General features: G+C 50.7%; 1 protein-coding gene across 1 annotated transcript in view; it reads right to left on the reverse strand.

The window, feature by feature from the left end:
- Positions 1-734: 734 nt before the first annotated feature.
- The window catches only part of SH3BP5 (SH3 domain binding protein 5), a 28,733-nt gene continuing 15,785 nt past the window's right edge, over positions 735-13,682 (reverse strand). The window contains 6 exon segments of the mRNA XM_061576410.1: positions 735-5,485; positions 7,585-7,905; positions 8,525-8,747; positions 9,907-9,949; positions 12,532-12,581; positions 12,583-12,663. Of these exon segments, the coding sequence (XP_061432394.1) occupies positions 4,854-5,485; positions 7,585-7,905; positions 8,525-8,747; positions 9,907-9,949; positions 12,532-12,581; positions 12,583-12,663 (1,350 nt within the window). The 3' untranslated portion in view covers positions 735-4,853.

Genomic DNA, 13,682 nt, shown 5'->3' on the forward strand with positions numbered 1-13,682 from the left:
CTCGGGCCCCTTCTCGAATGTTCCCGAGAGCTCTCCGGGACCACGTGACCGCACCTCACCCCCGTCCACCGGTGGCCCCCCTCCAGTATCGTCCGGTCACGTGACAACAGGTCAGCCAGAGTATCATGCCCCAGGGTAACCCTGGCTAGCTGAAGTTCGCTTTCGCTCCCTCACAGGGAGCCGGCACCGCACACTACTCGCGTTTTTTTGGGTTAGATCGCGTAAATATATATGGCTTTGCACCCGCCACCACCCGACACAGGCAATACGTAAGGTTTGTCATGTTAACAAAATATTCCAATTACTAGTTCAGCACTAACTGGTGTGTTGGAGAGTAAATCTACAACATTTACAATTAAAGTACATGTAAACGAATTGCCATGTTTTGTTAAAGTCACAAACATTAATTGGTCATGTGGGGTGGTGGTGGGCCTAATGACAAATAAATTTTTATGCGATCTAACCCAAAACAAACTTTATTATAGATGCCGATTAGTCCTCTTGTTCTGCTGCCTACTGCTGCCCAGCCAAGGTGAGGCACCTCGATGCCCACGGTGAAGGGAGTCTTGCAATATCTGTGTGTGCGGTGATCCACCAACCCCCCGCGACTACCTGCGCAGTGCTGGGTTACAGGGCAGCCAAGTACAGCAGCGGTAGCCACCGCCACTGCCACCCGGCTTTACAATCACCGCCTGGAAACAATGCAAAAATAATGATAGAAAAACCCAATGGAATTCTAGAGATGGTACAAGTTTATTGAAACTTCTTCCACCGTCATGCTGGGATTGCGATGTCCACCACACGCGATGGGCGATGCGTGCGGATAACGCACGGATAACACGCGGACAACGCGTGTACTACTTGCGGCTGCCGCAGAGGCGCATGTGCTGAGAACCGTCGGTCACCGCAGCCGTTTAAAAAAAACCTGCGCGACACCAATCCGCCGCTTTAAAAAAACCCACTCCACGTTTTGTAAAATAAAAAAAACACACCGCTGGTTCACATCTATAAAACAAACACTGATAGGTGTGCGTGCTTGGGTGGACCGCTCTCAAAGACAACTCAAGGGTGACGGTCACCAACGCTAAAACATTGCCGCTGGGTAATCGCAAAACAGTTTTTTTCTTTTATAGTCACGACAGAAAATACCTCCAGATTTGCGTGCAACGATTGTACCAAGACAGGGCAAAAGGAACCCGACTTGCGCTCGGATTTCAGTTCAAAGGCTCGTCGATAATGCTCCCAACATACTTTACTGACCCGTCGCGATAGTCTATACCATGTATACATTACCACACGACAAGCGCGGAATGTAAAATGCCATTTCCATAGCGAAGATAACCTGCCACATTCACACCTGCCGCTGGCTCGGAGCAACCTTGAACGACTCTCCGAACACAAGGCGTCTCGGAAAATGCTCGTCAATAAAATTATGCAAGGCTAAGACACCGATATGTAATACTGTCATTTTAACCAGATTTAAAACCGCCGTTCGAGATGCTTTATTGCTAAAATAATTCCTGTTCATCATTCGTCAATGCTACAAGCATTAGTTATTCACATGCACTGCGTCATCCTCAGTCACCTTGTGCAACTTGACACGATGGCATTATCGTAGTCAATGGCAATTTTTTGTCCACCGCTGAACGCTCCGTATTCCTTTAAGGAAAATAGAACAAAAACCGCGTGTTCGGTTAAAGTCCAAATACTACATGCCGAACCACAGCTATAAACACAGAACAAATACCGACATTAATTCTGGTTAGTGCACGAATATTCAACCATAATAGCCCATCACTTTGCGCCCCTGCCAAAGCCAGCTAGCCTGAGCAATGTTGAATCAGTTTAGCTGCCAGGACAAAGCCTCATAAAGTCTGATGAGTTGCAAAGGGCTACAAACAACTTCAATTCAGACTATCACATCACTCGCGCATGCAACGTTCGCCGAAGCCAAATAGGTTCCCGTAGAGACGTGTCACTCTTTAACAGAGAGACATTTCACCGTGACAAATATTCACGGCAAAAACGCGGCAGCACGTAGGGTGGTCATGAATCAATGAACATCCAAGTACAGAGCGGTGTGGACTTCAGCACATTGTGCCTCATCGTCCCATACGCACTAATGGGGCAACGATTCCGTCGCAGCACTTCCACCGTTTATACCCCACACTCATATACTGTCACTACATTTCTACGCAAGTGGATAAATTACCGTAAAAACATGCACGATTTCTGAAGCCGAGCCAAGATAGGCCTGGTTATCAAAATCTTGATATTGATCCGAAGGGGTGCCACGATGGCGAGATGTTAAATACCTCACTTCCTATACAGGTCGTGGGTTTGATTCCAACCCTGACGCCTGTTGTATATATGGAATTTGCGTGTCTCTCTCCCTGTGGCTGTTTAGAGTATTTGGCTGCTATACATTTTCACGTGATAAGCCACTTGCTTCAGCTGTCATTTGTGATGGCCAGGTCACTTCTGAAAAATAGCTACATAGCTCAGTGGGCCTTACCTGGTAAAAATAAATATAGACTGGAATAATCTGAAAGGTCACTTCTGAAAAAGAGCTACATAGCTCAGTGGGCCTTGCCTGGTAAAAATAAATATAGACTGGAATAATCTGATAAGCTACAAAGCTCTTTGTCTCAGATGTCCAGTACTCGGATGGGTGACCACCAGTGCTTGCCATGTGTTCAGATGTGCTCGGCTGCAAAGGTGTGGGCCAGAAGGTGATTTGACCACGTTCCATCACCTCTCGCATGTGAGGGTTTAATCCGGGCTCACCGTCTCCATCCCGCGTGCCACTCATCATGGTGACGGAATCGGGCCAAATATCCCAACTCAGGACAATCCTGAAATAGTCTCGTCACTCTTTTGAGATTTTCCTAGGTAAATCATTGGCATTACCAAATAAAGCTACCTATGACCTTAAAATAAAACATCTATTCAAAAGTTACTTTCAACACTTGGATGGTGCTGTTACTGCATGCACACGGCACCAAAAAAATACATTTGGTGGCCTTATATTTCCCAGACCACATTGGGATCACTTACATGGTGATGTAAGTGTGGTTCTTGTAGCATGAGAATGTGAAACATGTTGCTACGAATAGAACTGGGCCCGTGACCTCAATCCAGGGGATTTGTATCTAAATTTTTTGCATTTTCCCAAATTGTTGTCCAGTAATGAGACTAACAATGGATTTGTAAATCTCGCAGGACAGTGCGACCATTTTTGTGTTTATCACAGTTGGCCACGTACGGTGGTGCGAAAGAAGTTCAACATACATAGCTACAACCATTCTTGTTAGAGATCGGCCCACGGAAGTGGACACCACAGAACTATCTCTGAGATCTCTTCTTCAAGTGGCACTGGCCCACACACAGGAGAGGGCATTTCCCACTCACTCTGCCATATGAGTATGAGGATGAACCCACGACAGTCAACCCAATGGCTTTCATTCTCAAGAGCTAGAAATTAGGGAAATTGCGCCCGGAACCAAATTTAATATGGGCTTTTTTTGTGGCGACTGGTCCGAGACCATCAACTATACTACACTTGAGATGTTGGTTTAATCACAAGCGCTTGTCTGGATTTCAAGCCAGGATCTCAGCGGTGCGAGCTTAGCGATCCTCTGACCTCTGAGCCACCCGGCCACCTCTTTGTGACGTTACTCTCCGTTCGGGGGGGGGGGGGGGGGGGGGGGGGGGGGATGCGTTCCTGAAAGGCGCGACGACGAATATCGAAACGATGTCAATGGAAGCGATTTTCAAGGGTAGTAGGAGTGGCTCGTGGTGGAGGCGAAGGCTGAGAGGCAACCAATAACGAGAAAGGATGTGAAGACGATGCTGTCAGCGACGTTAAGAGCATGTGGAGGTTGAGGCGACACTAATCCGGTAACGGTGTTAATAATAACGCGACGACACATTTGCGAAACAACGTCAAGGGGGAGAGACATACATCGGGGTATCGCTGCATCCTATTTATTTTCATAGAACTGAAAACATCTCGGCGTCTTTGCCTCTAAAGCATTGAGTATATTCAATGCATTGTCCTACCGCCATCCAGTAGGTCATATAAAAGACGCTGCAATGCGGGAACTAGGCGATGCGGTTTAAGAAAAAAAAAATTCCATTCTAGAATTGCGAACGGTTAATTTGATCGCGAGGGGCAAATCATCGCAGCCAAGTTTGTGCAGTGAAGCCACCAATCAAAGAATTCGAAATTGCAGTTGTTTATAAACTCCTGTGTATCTGTGTGTATGTTGAACGTCTTTCGCACCGTACGTAGCCAACCGTGCTAATCAGAGGTGCGGGACGATCGTGTGCTTTACTAAAAAGTAATGAAAAGTGCCATAACGAAAAATATATTTTTCTTGTTAGTGTCTGGATAGTATCGACTACAAAAGTTTTGGTTTCAAAAGCCATCTAATGAAAACTACGCACGAACAAATGGCCACAATTTTTGCTTCAAAGTCATTAATACACCGCTGATGACGACGATAATGGCATAATTGATAGCACGAACGTCTTTGAACGCAATTGAAGAGCACTGCGCATGAACTCCACATTATCGCGAGATAACGATGCAAATTATCAAGAGAAAGTGGCAACAAAGGAACATCCCTATCGGCATGAAGTCGGTAAACAACAAAGTTCTCGTTTCTAAAACGCAACAGCGAATCGCTGCGTTCACACCTCACTCGGCGAGTCGCTGGTCGGGACAATTACAAAAGCGTCACGACGTCAACCCCCGCCCCTCCTGGAAACCTACGGCTCCGTACAAATGGACGTTGTTGCTTCCTTGTCGAGCGGCCGTCAGGGGCCAACACGCGCCGCGTGGGGTTTGTTTAGAGTGCCACGTCCCTCACGCTCGCTGCCAGGGCACCTGCTGTCGAGCCCGTGCCAGCCACACCTTCCCCGCCACGGTCTCCAATATTGCCCTGCAGGTCCACCTCCTCGTCCTCCTCCACCTCCTCGACCTCCACCTTCTCGATCTCCACCCCCTCGTCCTCCACCTCCTCATCCTTCCGCTCAAGCCTGACTCCACCGACGCTCAAATCCTCCGCTCTGACTGCCCACGCAGCCGCCGGCTCTTCCTCGGGAGACGCTTCGCACATGGCTGCGCCGCCATCGGTACCGGAGACGCTCCGCCCTTTGCCCTTTGCCCTCTGCCCATCGCCACTCTCCTTTGCCGTGGCCTCTCCGCTATCTGCGCCATCCTCCTCTTCTTCCTCCTGCTCTCTCCTCTCCGCTGCTCGCATCTCTTGCTCTCTCTCCCCACCCCCGACACCGCCGGCGGCGATGGCGGTGTGCGTCCCCGATGCCCCGCTTGCCGCTGCGTCGCTGCCGTCCTCCTCCTCCTCCTCTCCTCTGGGCGTCACGCTGTCAACGCAGAACCCCTCCCTTCCCGTCTCCGCCGCTCGACTTTTCTCTGCGGGTTCGGCCTCTGCCTCGCTCAGTGGGAGGGACGAATCCGTACCTGACCAAAAAGGATATCGGCATTGCCATCGTCATCAGTGTCATCGCCGTCATTATCATCACCAACATCATCATTGTCATCACCAACATAATTTTCATAATTATCGGCATCATCATAATCATCCATGCTTAACCTTGTCTTTTTCCAGTTTTACATAAGCGTTGAACAATGTTGGAATTTATTACGGGACAATTCGTTTCATTTGGCGGTAGCAAGGTACGCACACGGTGCATGCCAACATAAAACATTAGCCAATGCCATAAATCCACCTGTACAAAGACAAAGATCCCCCATACAGCCTCCAACAGGCTGTTTAGGGCAAGTGATGTGAGAGAGCACCTAAGGCTGGCACGGCACACGAGGGGGTGGGTGGCCAGCACCCTTTCCTAGCTGCCTCCTGACCAGCGATGTTTACACACAGTACCAGGTATTCATCTGAGGCTGAGTCGACCTAGGGAAGCCCAGGACCGCTTCAGATCATCGTCACTACACTACCACTCCCCACAGCACCCCCACACAACAACAACAACCGCCATTCCCCACTAAGTGGCGGTGACGTCACCAGGACGCTTGTGCCAGGCTATGTGCACGGTAAGGCCACGTGAAGTGTCGAACGCTCGCTGGCAGGAGGTCACTGGGCAGATCTAGGTGCCACGGGCCGACTGCTGAGATGAGTGGCTGATGCACCACCTGTGCCCCTACTGTGCCAACTTGCTGTGCCAACTTGCTGTGCTTTAGCCACCTGGCGCTCCGCTCGCTGTTGTGAGCGTCGCTCCTCCGCCCTCCGTTGTTGTTGGAGGGCAACTTCCGCCAACTGCCCAGTAGCGTACTTCACGATCTTCCTCCACAGAGGCCGATCTTGACACCGCTGGTACCAGTCATCGGCAAGTCCACTCAGCTCCACGTCCTCCTGTACCATATCACTCCATCTCTTCTATAGCCCGTGCCGCGCCCATTTAGCCCCCTCGATACAGCCAAACAAAAGCTGTTTAGGCATTCGGTGGCTGGGCATGCAGGCTACATGACCCAGCCAACGCAGCCTTGCCTGCCGTAGGAGCTCAATGATGGGACTTGTCCGGATCTTTCAAGGATTTGTGAGCTCCTCAAACAATCTAGCATGGTTAAACCCAGGATGGATCACAGGCAGGCCAGCCTAAATGTTTCTAACCGGCGAAGATGTTCCATTAGGGGGGTCCACGTTTCGCAAGCGTAGAGAAGAGAGGGAATGACCGTGGCCGAGAAGACCTGAAGCTTCGTGCGGAGCGACAGACCAGGTAGCTTCCACACAGCGTTACGCAACCGATGAAAAGATAATGCCGCTCGAATGATTCGGAGTGAGACCTCTGCTGTTAAACCGGAGCCGGTCATGAGCACACTTCCCAGGTATGGGAAACTTTCCACTCTCTCTACAACTGCCATATCACCAATTGGGAGTTGTGGGGGTGGAATGTCTGATGGTACAAAATACCCAGGCAGGTGCTTAGTTTTGGTGGGGCAAATGAGAAGGCCCACCTCTTAGTGGCAAGCTCCAGGTTCAGCAGCAGCGCCTCCAACTCTTCCTCTGAGTGAGCAGCAATTACCAGATCATCGGCATACATAATATGGTTAAGCAATAGGGAGCCATCCCTGGACGCACCCGGGCATCAATCAGTCTCCCATTGTATCTGTACCAGATGGAAATTCCTCCAGTACAGCTATTGAAGACTTCACTAACTACGTGGTCGAAATAGATGTTAACTAATGTGGGAGCCAGAGGACATCCCTGTCGCACCCCAAGGTGAATAGGGAATGGCTCCGACTCCCAGCCACGTCGTTTTACCCGGGCCCGCTCACCATCATGAAGGTCATTAATGATCGTGAGCAGAGGGTCAGAGACTCTGAAAGCAGGATGGTAATTGGTGTGGCGCTGCAGGTTACTTTTTTAATGGAGTTAAAGAGTGATTTGTGATCGCGGGCCATTGTGGCAGACTCCATCTCCTCAGCAACCCGCAACCACTACCCATCCTTGCAGCGCTTCACGGCTCTCCGAACCCCCCCACACACACTCTCCCACACACACATTCACCCACACACACACATTCACGAACTCGCACTCGCACCTGTTAAGGGCGGCAGGCCTTCGCACTCGGGGGATGACGCTCCGCTGCAGTCACTGCGAGGACCCAGCCGCTCGTCCTGCACGGGGCTGAAGAAGCCGCTGTCAGGGTCAGCGCCCGACCCGGAGCTGGACCTGGATCCGGAGCCAGAGCTGGACCCGGACATGGAGCCGGAGCCGGGTTGGGAAGCCGCGAGCTGCAGGGCGGGTGGGCGCGTGGGCAGAGGAGCAGCACCACCGGCGCATGGGCTGCACGACTCCAAATAGTTGTCGTCCTTGGATGCCATGAGGCTGCAGGCGTCCGACTCGCACGTGTCCGACGCCACTGCGGTCGGCAGGCAGGCAGGCAGGCAGCGGCGGCGGTGCAGAATGCAACAGCAGTCAGCCAATCAGTCAACCAACTGGTTAACAAAACAATGACTGACTCAATTAATCAGCTGACGAATGAACCAATCGGCGCATTGCGCTAACTGGTGTGACATGGTTTCCCGCCTCCGCCCCCTCCCTGCCACCGCAGAGTGCTGATTTCGTCAAGGAGCATAAACCATCATCACACGAACTCCGGTCATTCTCGCAGCAGTGTTGGCTTTTGGCTAGTCATCGAACAAAGACGGTCATTGCGTCGCATGCTTCGCTTTCGGATACGCTTCTGTGGCCATCTGGAACGTTCTTTTTTGCGATATTAGGAAGGCACTGGAAGCTGTGCACGTTTAAATTATGATCTAGAATAAAAACTCATTTCTTTAGAACTGCTTTTTGTGTTTAGTCTATTTCCTTCCTCCGCATTTAAAGTTAGGGCGGTTGGCTACGTACGGTGCAAAATAAGTTCAACATACATATACCACATCTCCGATTAGCACGGTTGGCTACGTACGGTGTGAAAGGAGTTCAACATACATCAGGGGGAAAAGTAAAACTAAATCGACGAGCGGGCAAGCGTTTACCGGAGAAGCTGTCGCCGTCCATGGAGAAGAACCCCAGCTCCATGCTGAAGGCGCCGGTGGTCTCTGCGCCGACCCCGCGACCCCGGGGCTCCTCAACGGCGCTCGCCTTGCGCCGCGCGTGGATCTCGTCAGAGATTCGCTCGAGGCTGTCGAGAGCTGCACGGTACTGCCCCTTGGTAGCGGCCACGGCCTCCTGCAGGCCCTCCACACGCTGCTTCTGGTGCTGCCGTGACCACGCCAACCACCCCCTCGGCGTTAATGATAGCCGGGGTTAAACCCCCTTTGTCGCGTTCTGGTGACGTAGCGCGTGACGTGCCGCGTATGTCACCGTTTCTTTTTCTTTCGGTTCCGTTGCGATGACTTACACATGCCACATGCTCTCCCGTATGGCCTTGTAGGAGCCTCGGTACCAATACAGTTATTTTATTTCAGTTTTACTTTTGGTTACGTTCCGATGACTATGCCGTGTGGCAGGGCGCGTGGCAAAGTTTGGCGCCAGCCATCGTAAAGTGGCGGCGGTCGTGTCGTTATGGTTCTCTGCGGCGTGTACAATGTATTTAAAAACGACGACACTACTACGCCTCTCCAAATAAAGTTAACGCTGAACTGCTTGCACGTAACCGAGATTCGGCGGGGAACGGGACACCCACACCCTGCAACTTGCAGATGTCTCAGAATGGGAAAGAGATTAAACACCCGTAGAGATCGTGCAGAAATGTCTACGCTGATTACGGCAGGAACCGGTCTCTCCAAAGGACAACCGGTGGAAAATCCACGTCGTGCCTGGCCACAGCGTGATCATACCCCACTGGCGCTGGATCATGAAGCCGGTTCTGATAAGACTCGACGAAGTATAAACCTCAAACGTTAAAACAGAACCATTGTTTTCCTGCAATAGCGTGAAATTGACGCAATGTGCATACAGCGCGTCGTGCCCTCTCAGCGTAAAGTTGCACGTGTGCGACTTTGTAATGGGTTGTTGCACAAGCAACTTGTGCAATGTACAACCGATATCGTGCAACTGGGGTAAAGAGGCTGGGGCAACAATAATAATAATTTGACCAGGTGTAAAGCTCATGGAGCTATGTAGCTCTTTGTGAGAAGCGACCTGGCTGTTCCAAATGATAGCTCAACGAATTGGCTTATCATCACGTGGAAATTTATAGCAGCAAAATACTCTAAATGCGTGATGTTGATTTTAAATGTGGAGGGAAAAACCGGAGGGACCCGGAGAAAACTCCACGCGACCACGGTGAGAGAGACACGCAAACTCCAAATATACAGCAGCAAGCATCGTCAGGATAGGCATTGAACCCACGACTGCCTGCATACCAGGCGAGGTAGTCAACATCTCCTGGCCACCGTGACAATGTGACACCTACCTCCAGCTCGAGGTAGTACTTGGCCTTCAGCTCGTAGTATGGTCTGCACAATGAGACACACAAAGCGAGGGACATTACAAATGGCAACTGGGTCGGGTCCCAACATTCATATCACTCCTGGAGGATTTCTCTATGGCCGGAAGGACATGTCGTGCCATTCGTTAACATCGATTCTTAAACTCAAAATCACGCGTCGAATTTGTGCGTGCGATCGTTCATTTTGTTTCAACTCGTTTGTTTAATGGGTTTGCATCGTCCCTGCCGCCACTAAAGGTGCTACCATTCACCACCAAATGTATGTATGTTGAATTTCTGTTGCAACATACGTAGCCCACCATGCTAATCAGAGGTGTGAAATCGATTCTTAGTGACATAACAGAAACCAACGAAATTTTTGCCTCTGTGAATCTGCCTCAAAGTTGGGAGTCAAGCTGTAATTGATTTAAAGATATATTTTGTATTTTTCTACAATTTTATCCGGATTGTGCATTACGGTCGAGGAACTGCAGTCTGTGGAAGTGGTTACCACAGAGCTACCACTGGGAGCCTGTTAAGTGATGCCTCGGTCCATCCAGGAGGGGGCAGCACTTTGCCAATTGTCCTGAAACCGATTACTTTTCATCACGTGACCATCAAAGCAAGTATTTTTCTATTCTCAGAGCTGCCAATGAGCCAACTTGAGCTGCGAAACAATTTTAAGCAGGCAGTGTTTTGGTACAATGCGGGCTGAGACCATCCACTTATTGCCCTTGAGAACTCAGTTTAATCACCAAGAGGCTGCTTGGATTCGGACCCAAGATCTCAGCGGTGCCAGCTCAGCGCTACAACCTCCGCGCCACCCGGCCCCCTCGGCTGTGAGGCTGGAATCTAAACCCGGTGGCTATGAGATGTTAACTACCTCGCCGGGTATACAGGTCGTTGGTTCGATCCCGACCTTGAAAACTGTTGCATATTTGGAGTTCGCACCTTCTCCCCGTGATCACATCAACCTCTCTCTGGGTCCTCCAGATTTTCCCTCCATATTTAGAATCATATTGTCTCAAGTATTTGGCTGCTAGAATTTTCCACGTTGTTGGGGAGTGTTAAGGACGCCATGGTGGCTTGGAGATGTTAACGACCTCGCCTTGTATACAGGAGGTCGTAAGTTTGATCCCGACCCTGACGCCTGCTGCTGTATATTTGGAGTGTGCGTGTGTCTCTCTCCCTGTGGTCACATGGATCTCTCTCCGGGTCCCTCGGTTTTTTCCCTCCACATTTACAAAACACGAATTTAGAGTATTTGGCTACTATATATTTCCACACGATATGCCACTTCGTTGAGCCATCATTTGTCGCCAGGTCACTTACCTGGTAAGATAAAACAGTTTAGTTTAAACTAGTTTTATTATGGATAACGAAGTAGATCTACATTTCATAGAAACATTCATCATTGATCTAAAAGGGTCACAACCTCTGGACTTTCCGGATCAAAATGACCCAACAGTGTTTTAAGGTGTGCAAACCCTTTACCGCTTTCGACCTTTAGGGTCTGATCAGCAGTCAGGCTTATTAAGTCAGCCACATACCCCCCTTGCCCTCTACCTCTGTAGAATAATGTACGGCAGCGCTACAACGGAGGTACAAATCTTAACTTTAAACTTTCATGACTGCAGGAATTAATATTCTTTGGGTCTTTGGGAAAAAGTCACGTAGATAGGTTCAAATAAAATAACAAAAAAACTACGACGTTTCGATTGCAACACAAGCGGTCGTCATCAGGAAAAAGGGGGTTAGCTTCTAAAGGCAAACTGTTTAGAAAGGATAGGTTTTCCCCTTTTTTCATGTTTTGCCAGGTTGCTTCTGAAAAATAACTATATAGCCGAGTGGGCCTTACCTGGTAAAATAAAATAGTAGTCGTAGTACTGCATCCCAAGCCGCATAACAAGACGAAGGCAGCAATCACAGTACGGAAAATTATTGAAGAAAAAAAATCAAAACAAATATATACAAGTATAATCAAAACAAATAAAGGTGAAGAAAAAGGGGACAACGAGTGGTAGTGGTGGCTACGCTGCCGCACGTGGCTGCTGCCTGTGATCTAGCATTGCAGAGGCAGCAGCAAAGGGTTGGTCGATCACCGCACACATTAGATGATGCGAGACTCCCTTCACAGTTGGCGTCGTGGAGGTGCCGTAGCCCTGGCTCGCCAGGAGAAGGCGGTACACCAAGTGGACACTAATCGCCATCTGTTTCCATAGAGCTGAGTGGGCCCTACCTGGTAAAATAACAAATTTTGTTTAGTTTAGATCGAGTCTGACCAATAGACCGACTAACGCCGGAATTTATTCTTCCGGGGAAATCTTCATTCAAGGCACAAGTTTCGGCGCAGAAGGCGAGTCAAGATTTCTGGGCACGCGAGCGTAGTTCTGCGAGCGGCCGAAGGAGACAATCGCACTGGCAGAGGAGCGGCTGCTGGAGGAGGAATATTGTGACTTCAACTCGGCCTGGTGGCAGGAAATGATAAACTACGCCACTCTCAAGGTAGCAGGGGAAAAGAAAAAAAAAAAACCAGGATCTCATCAGCAATGTCGGCTCAGTGGCTTTGACACGGGCCTGGTAGAGCCCCCGCGGGGCCACCGTGCCCACCTGGACTTTTTGATGGTACGCTTCAGCTTCCGCTCCAGCTGATTCATGTGCACCTATGGTCACACTGTAGCGCTCCGCAGTCTGCTTGTGCACCAGCTCGCTCCTGCCTTTGTCTTGCTCGGCCTTCATCACCTGCAGGCACATCATCGTCACCACCACCATCATCATCGTCAGCATCAGCATCGTCATGACCATCATCATCGCCATTATCATCTTTATCATCTTTGTCATCACCATTGTTACCACCACCATCATTGTCACCACCATCATCATCATCAACGTCGTCATCATCATTGTCATCATCAGCATCGTCATCGTGATCACCATCGTCATCACTGTCATCACCACCATTGTTATTGTCTTCGTTGCCGTCAACGTTATCACCATTGTTACAATCGCCAAGATCGTCGTCGTCGTCATCACCGGTGCACAAACTGCGAGACCATGTTAAGAGACCCACTGAGACAACGAGTGCCATCCGTGGTGGGCGCCAGCATGGTCCAACCTCAGCTGCGGAACATTCTCCCTCATTTCCCTTCCCGCAGGAGCGAGAGGGCTGGAACGCCGCTGTGAGTAGGCAGCGGCGGGATAGCACGATCCCAGGGATTTAAACATACCATGCGCAGATATTAACTGCCTCGCCTGATATGCAGGAATTCATGGGTTCAATCCCATGACCTCCTGCATACCCCCACCGGCCCAGCCAACCACAGCCCAGGTCCCCCACCGGCCCAGTCAACCACCGCCCAGGTCCCACAAGGACCCAGTCAACCACCGCCTAGGTCCCACAAGGACCCAGTCAACCACCGCCCGGGTCCCACAAGGACCCAGTCAACCACCGCCCAGGTCCCCCACCGGCCCAGCCAACCACCACCCAGGTCCCACAAGGACCCAGTCAACCACCTCCCAGGTCCCACAAGGACCCAGTAAACCACAGCCCGGGTCCCACACCGACCCAGTCAACCACCGCCCAGGTCCCACAAGGACCCAGTAAACCACAGCCCAGGTCCCCCACCGGCCCAGTCAACCACCGCCCAGGTCCCACAAGGACCCAGCCAACCACCGCCCAGGTCCCCCACCGGCCCAGCCAACCACAGCCCGGGTCCCTCACTGGCCCAGCCAACCTCAACCCAGGTCCCCTACTGGCCCAG

The sequence above is a fragment of the Lethenteron reissneri genome, chromosome 61, assembly GCF_015708825.2.
Source record: "Lethenteron reissneri isolate LAM-NWPU_2019-01 chromosome 61, ASM1570882v1, whole genome shotgun sequence".
Classification (NCBI taxonomy): domain Eukaryota; kingdom Metazoa; phylum Chordata; class Hyperoartia; order Petromyzontiformes; family Petromyzontidae; genus Lethenteron; species Lethenteron reissneri.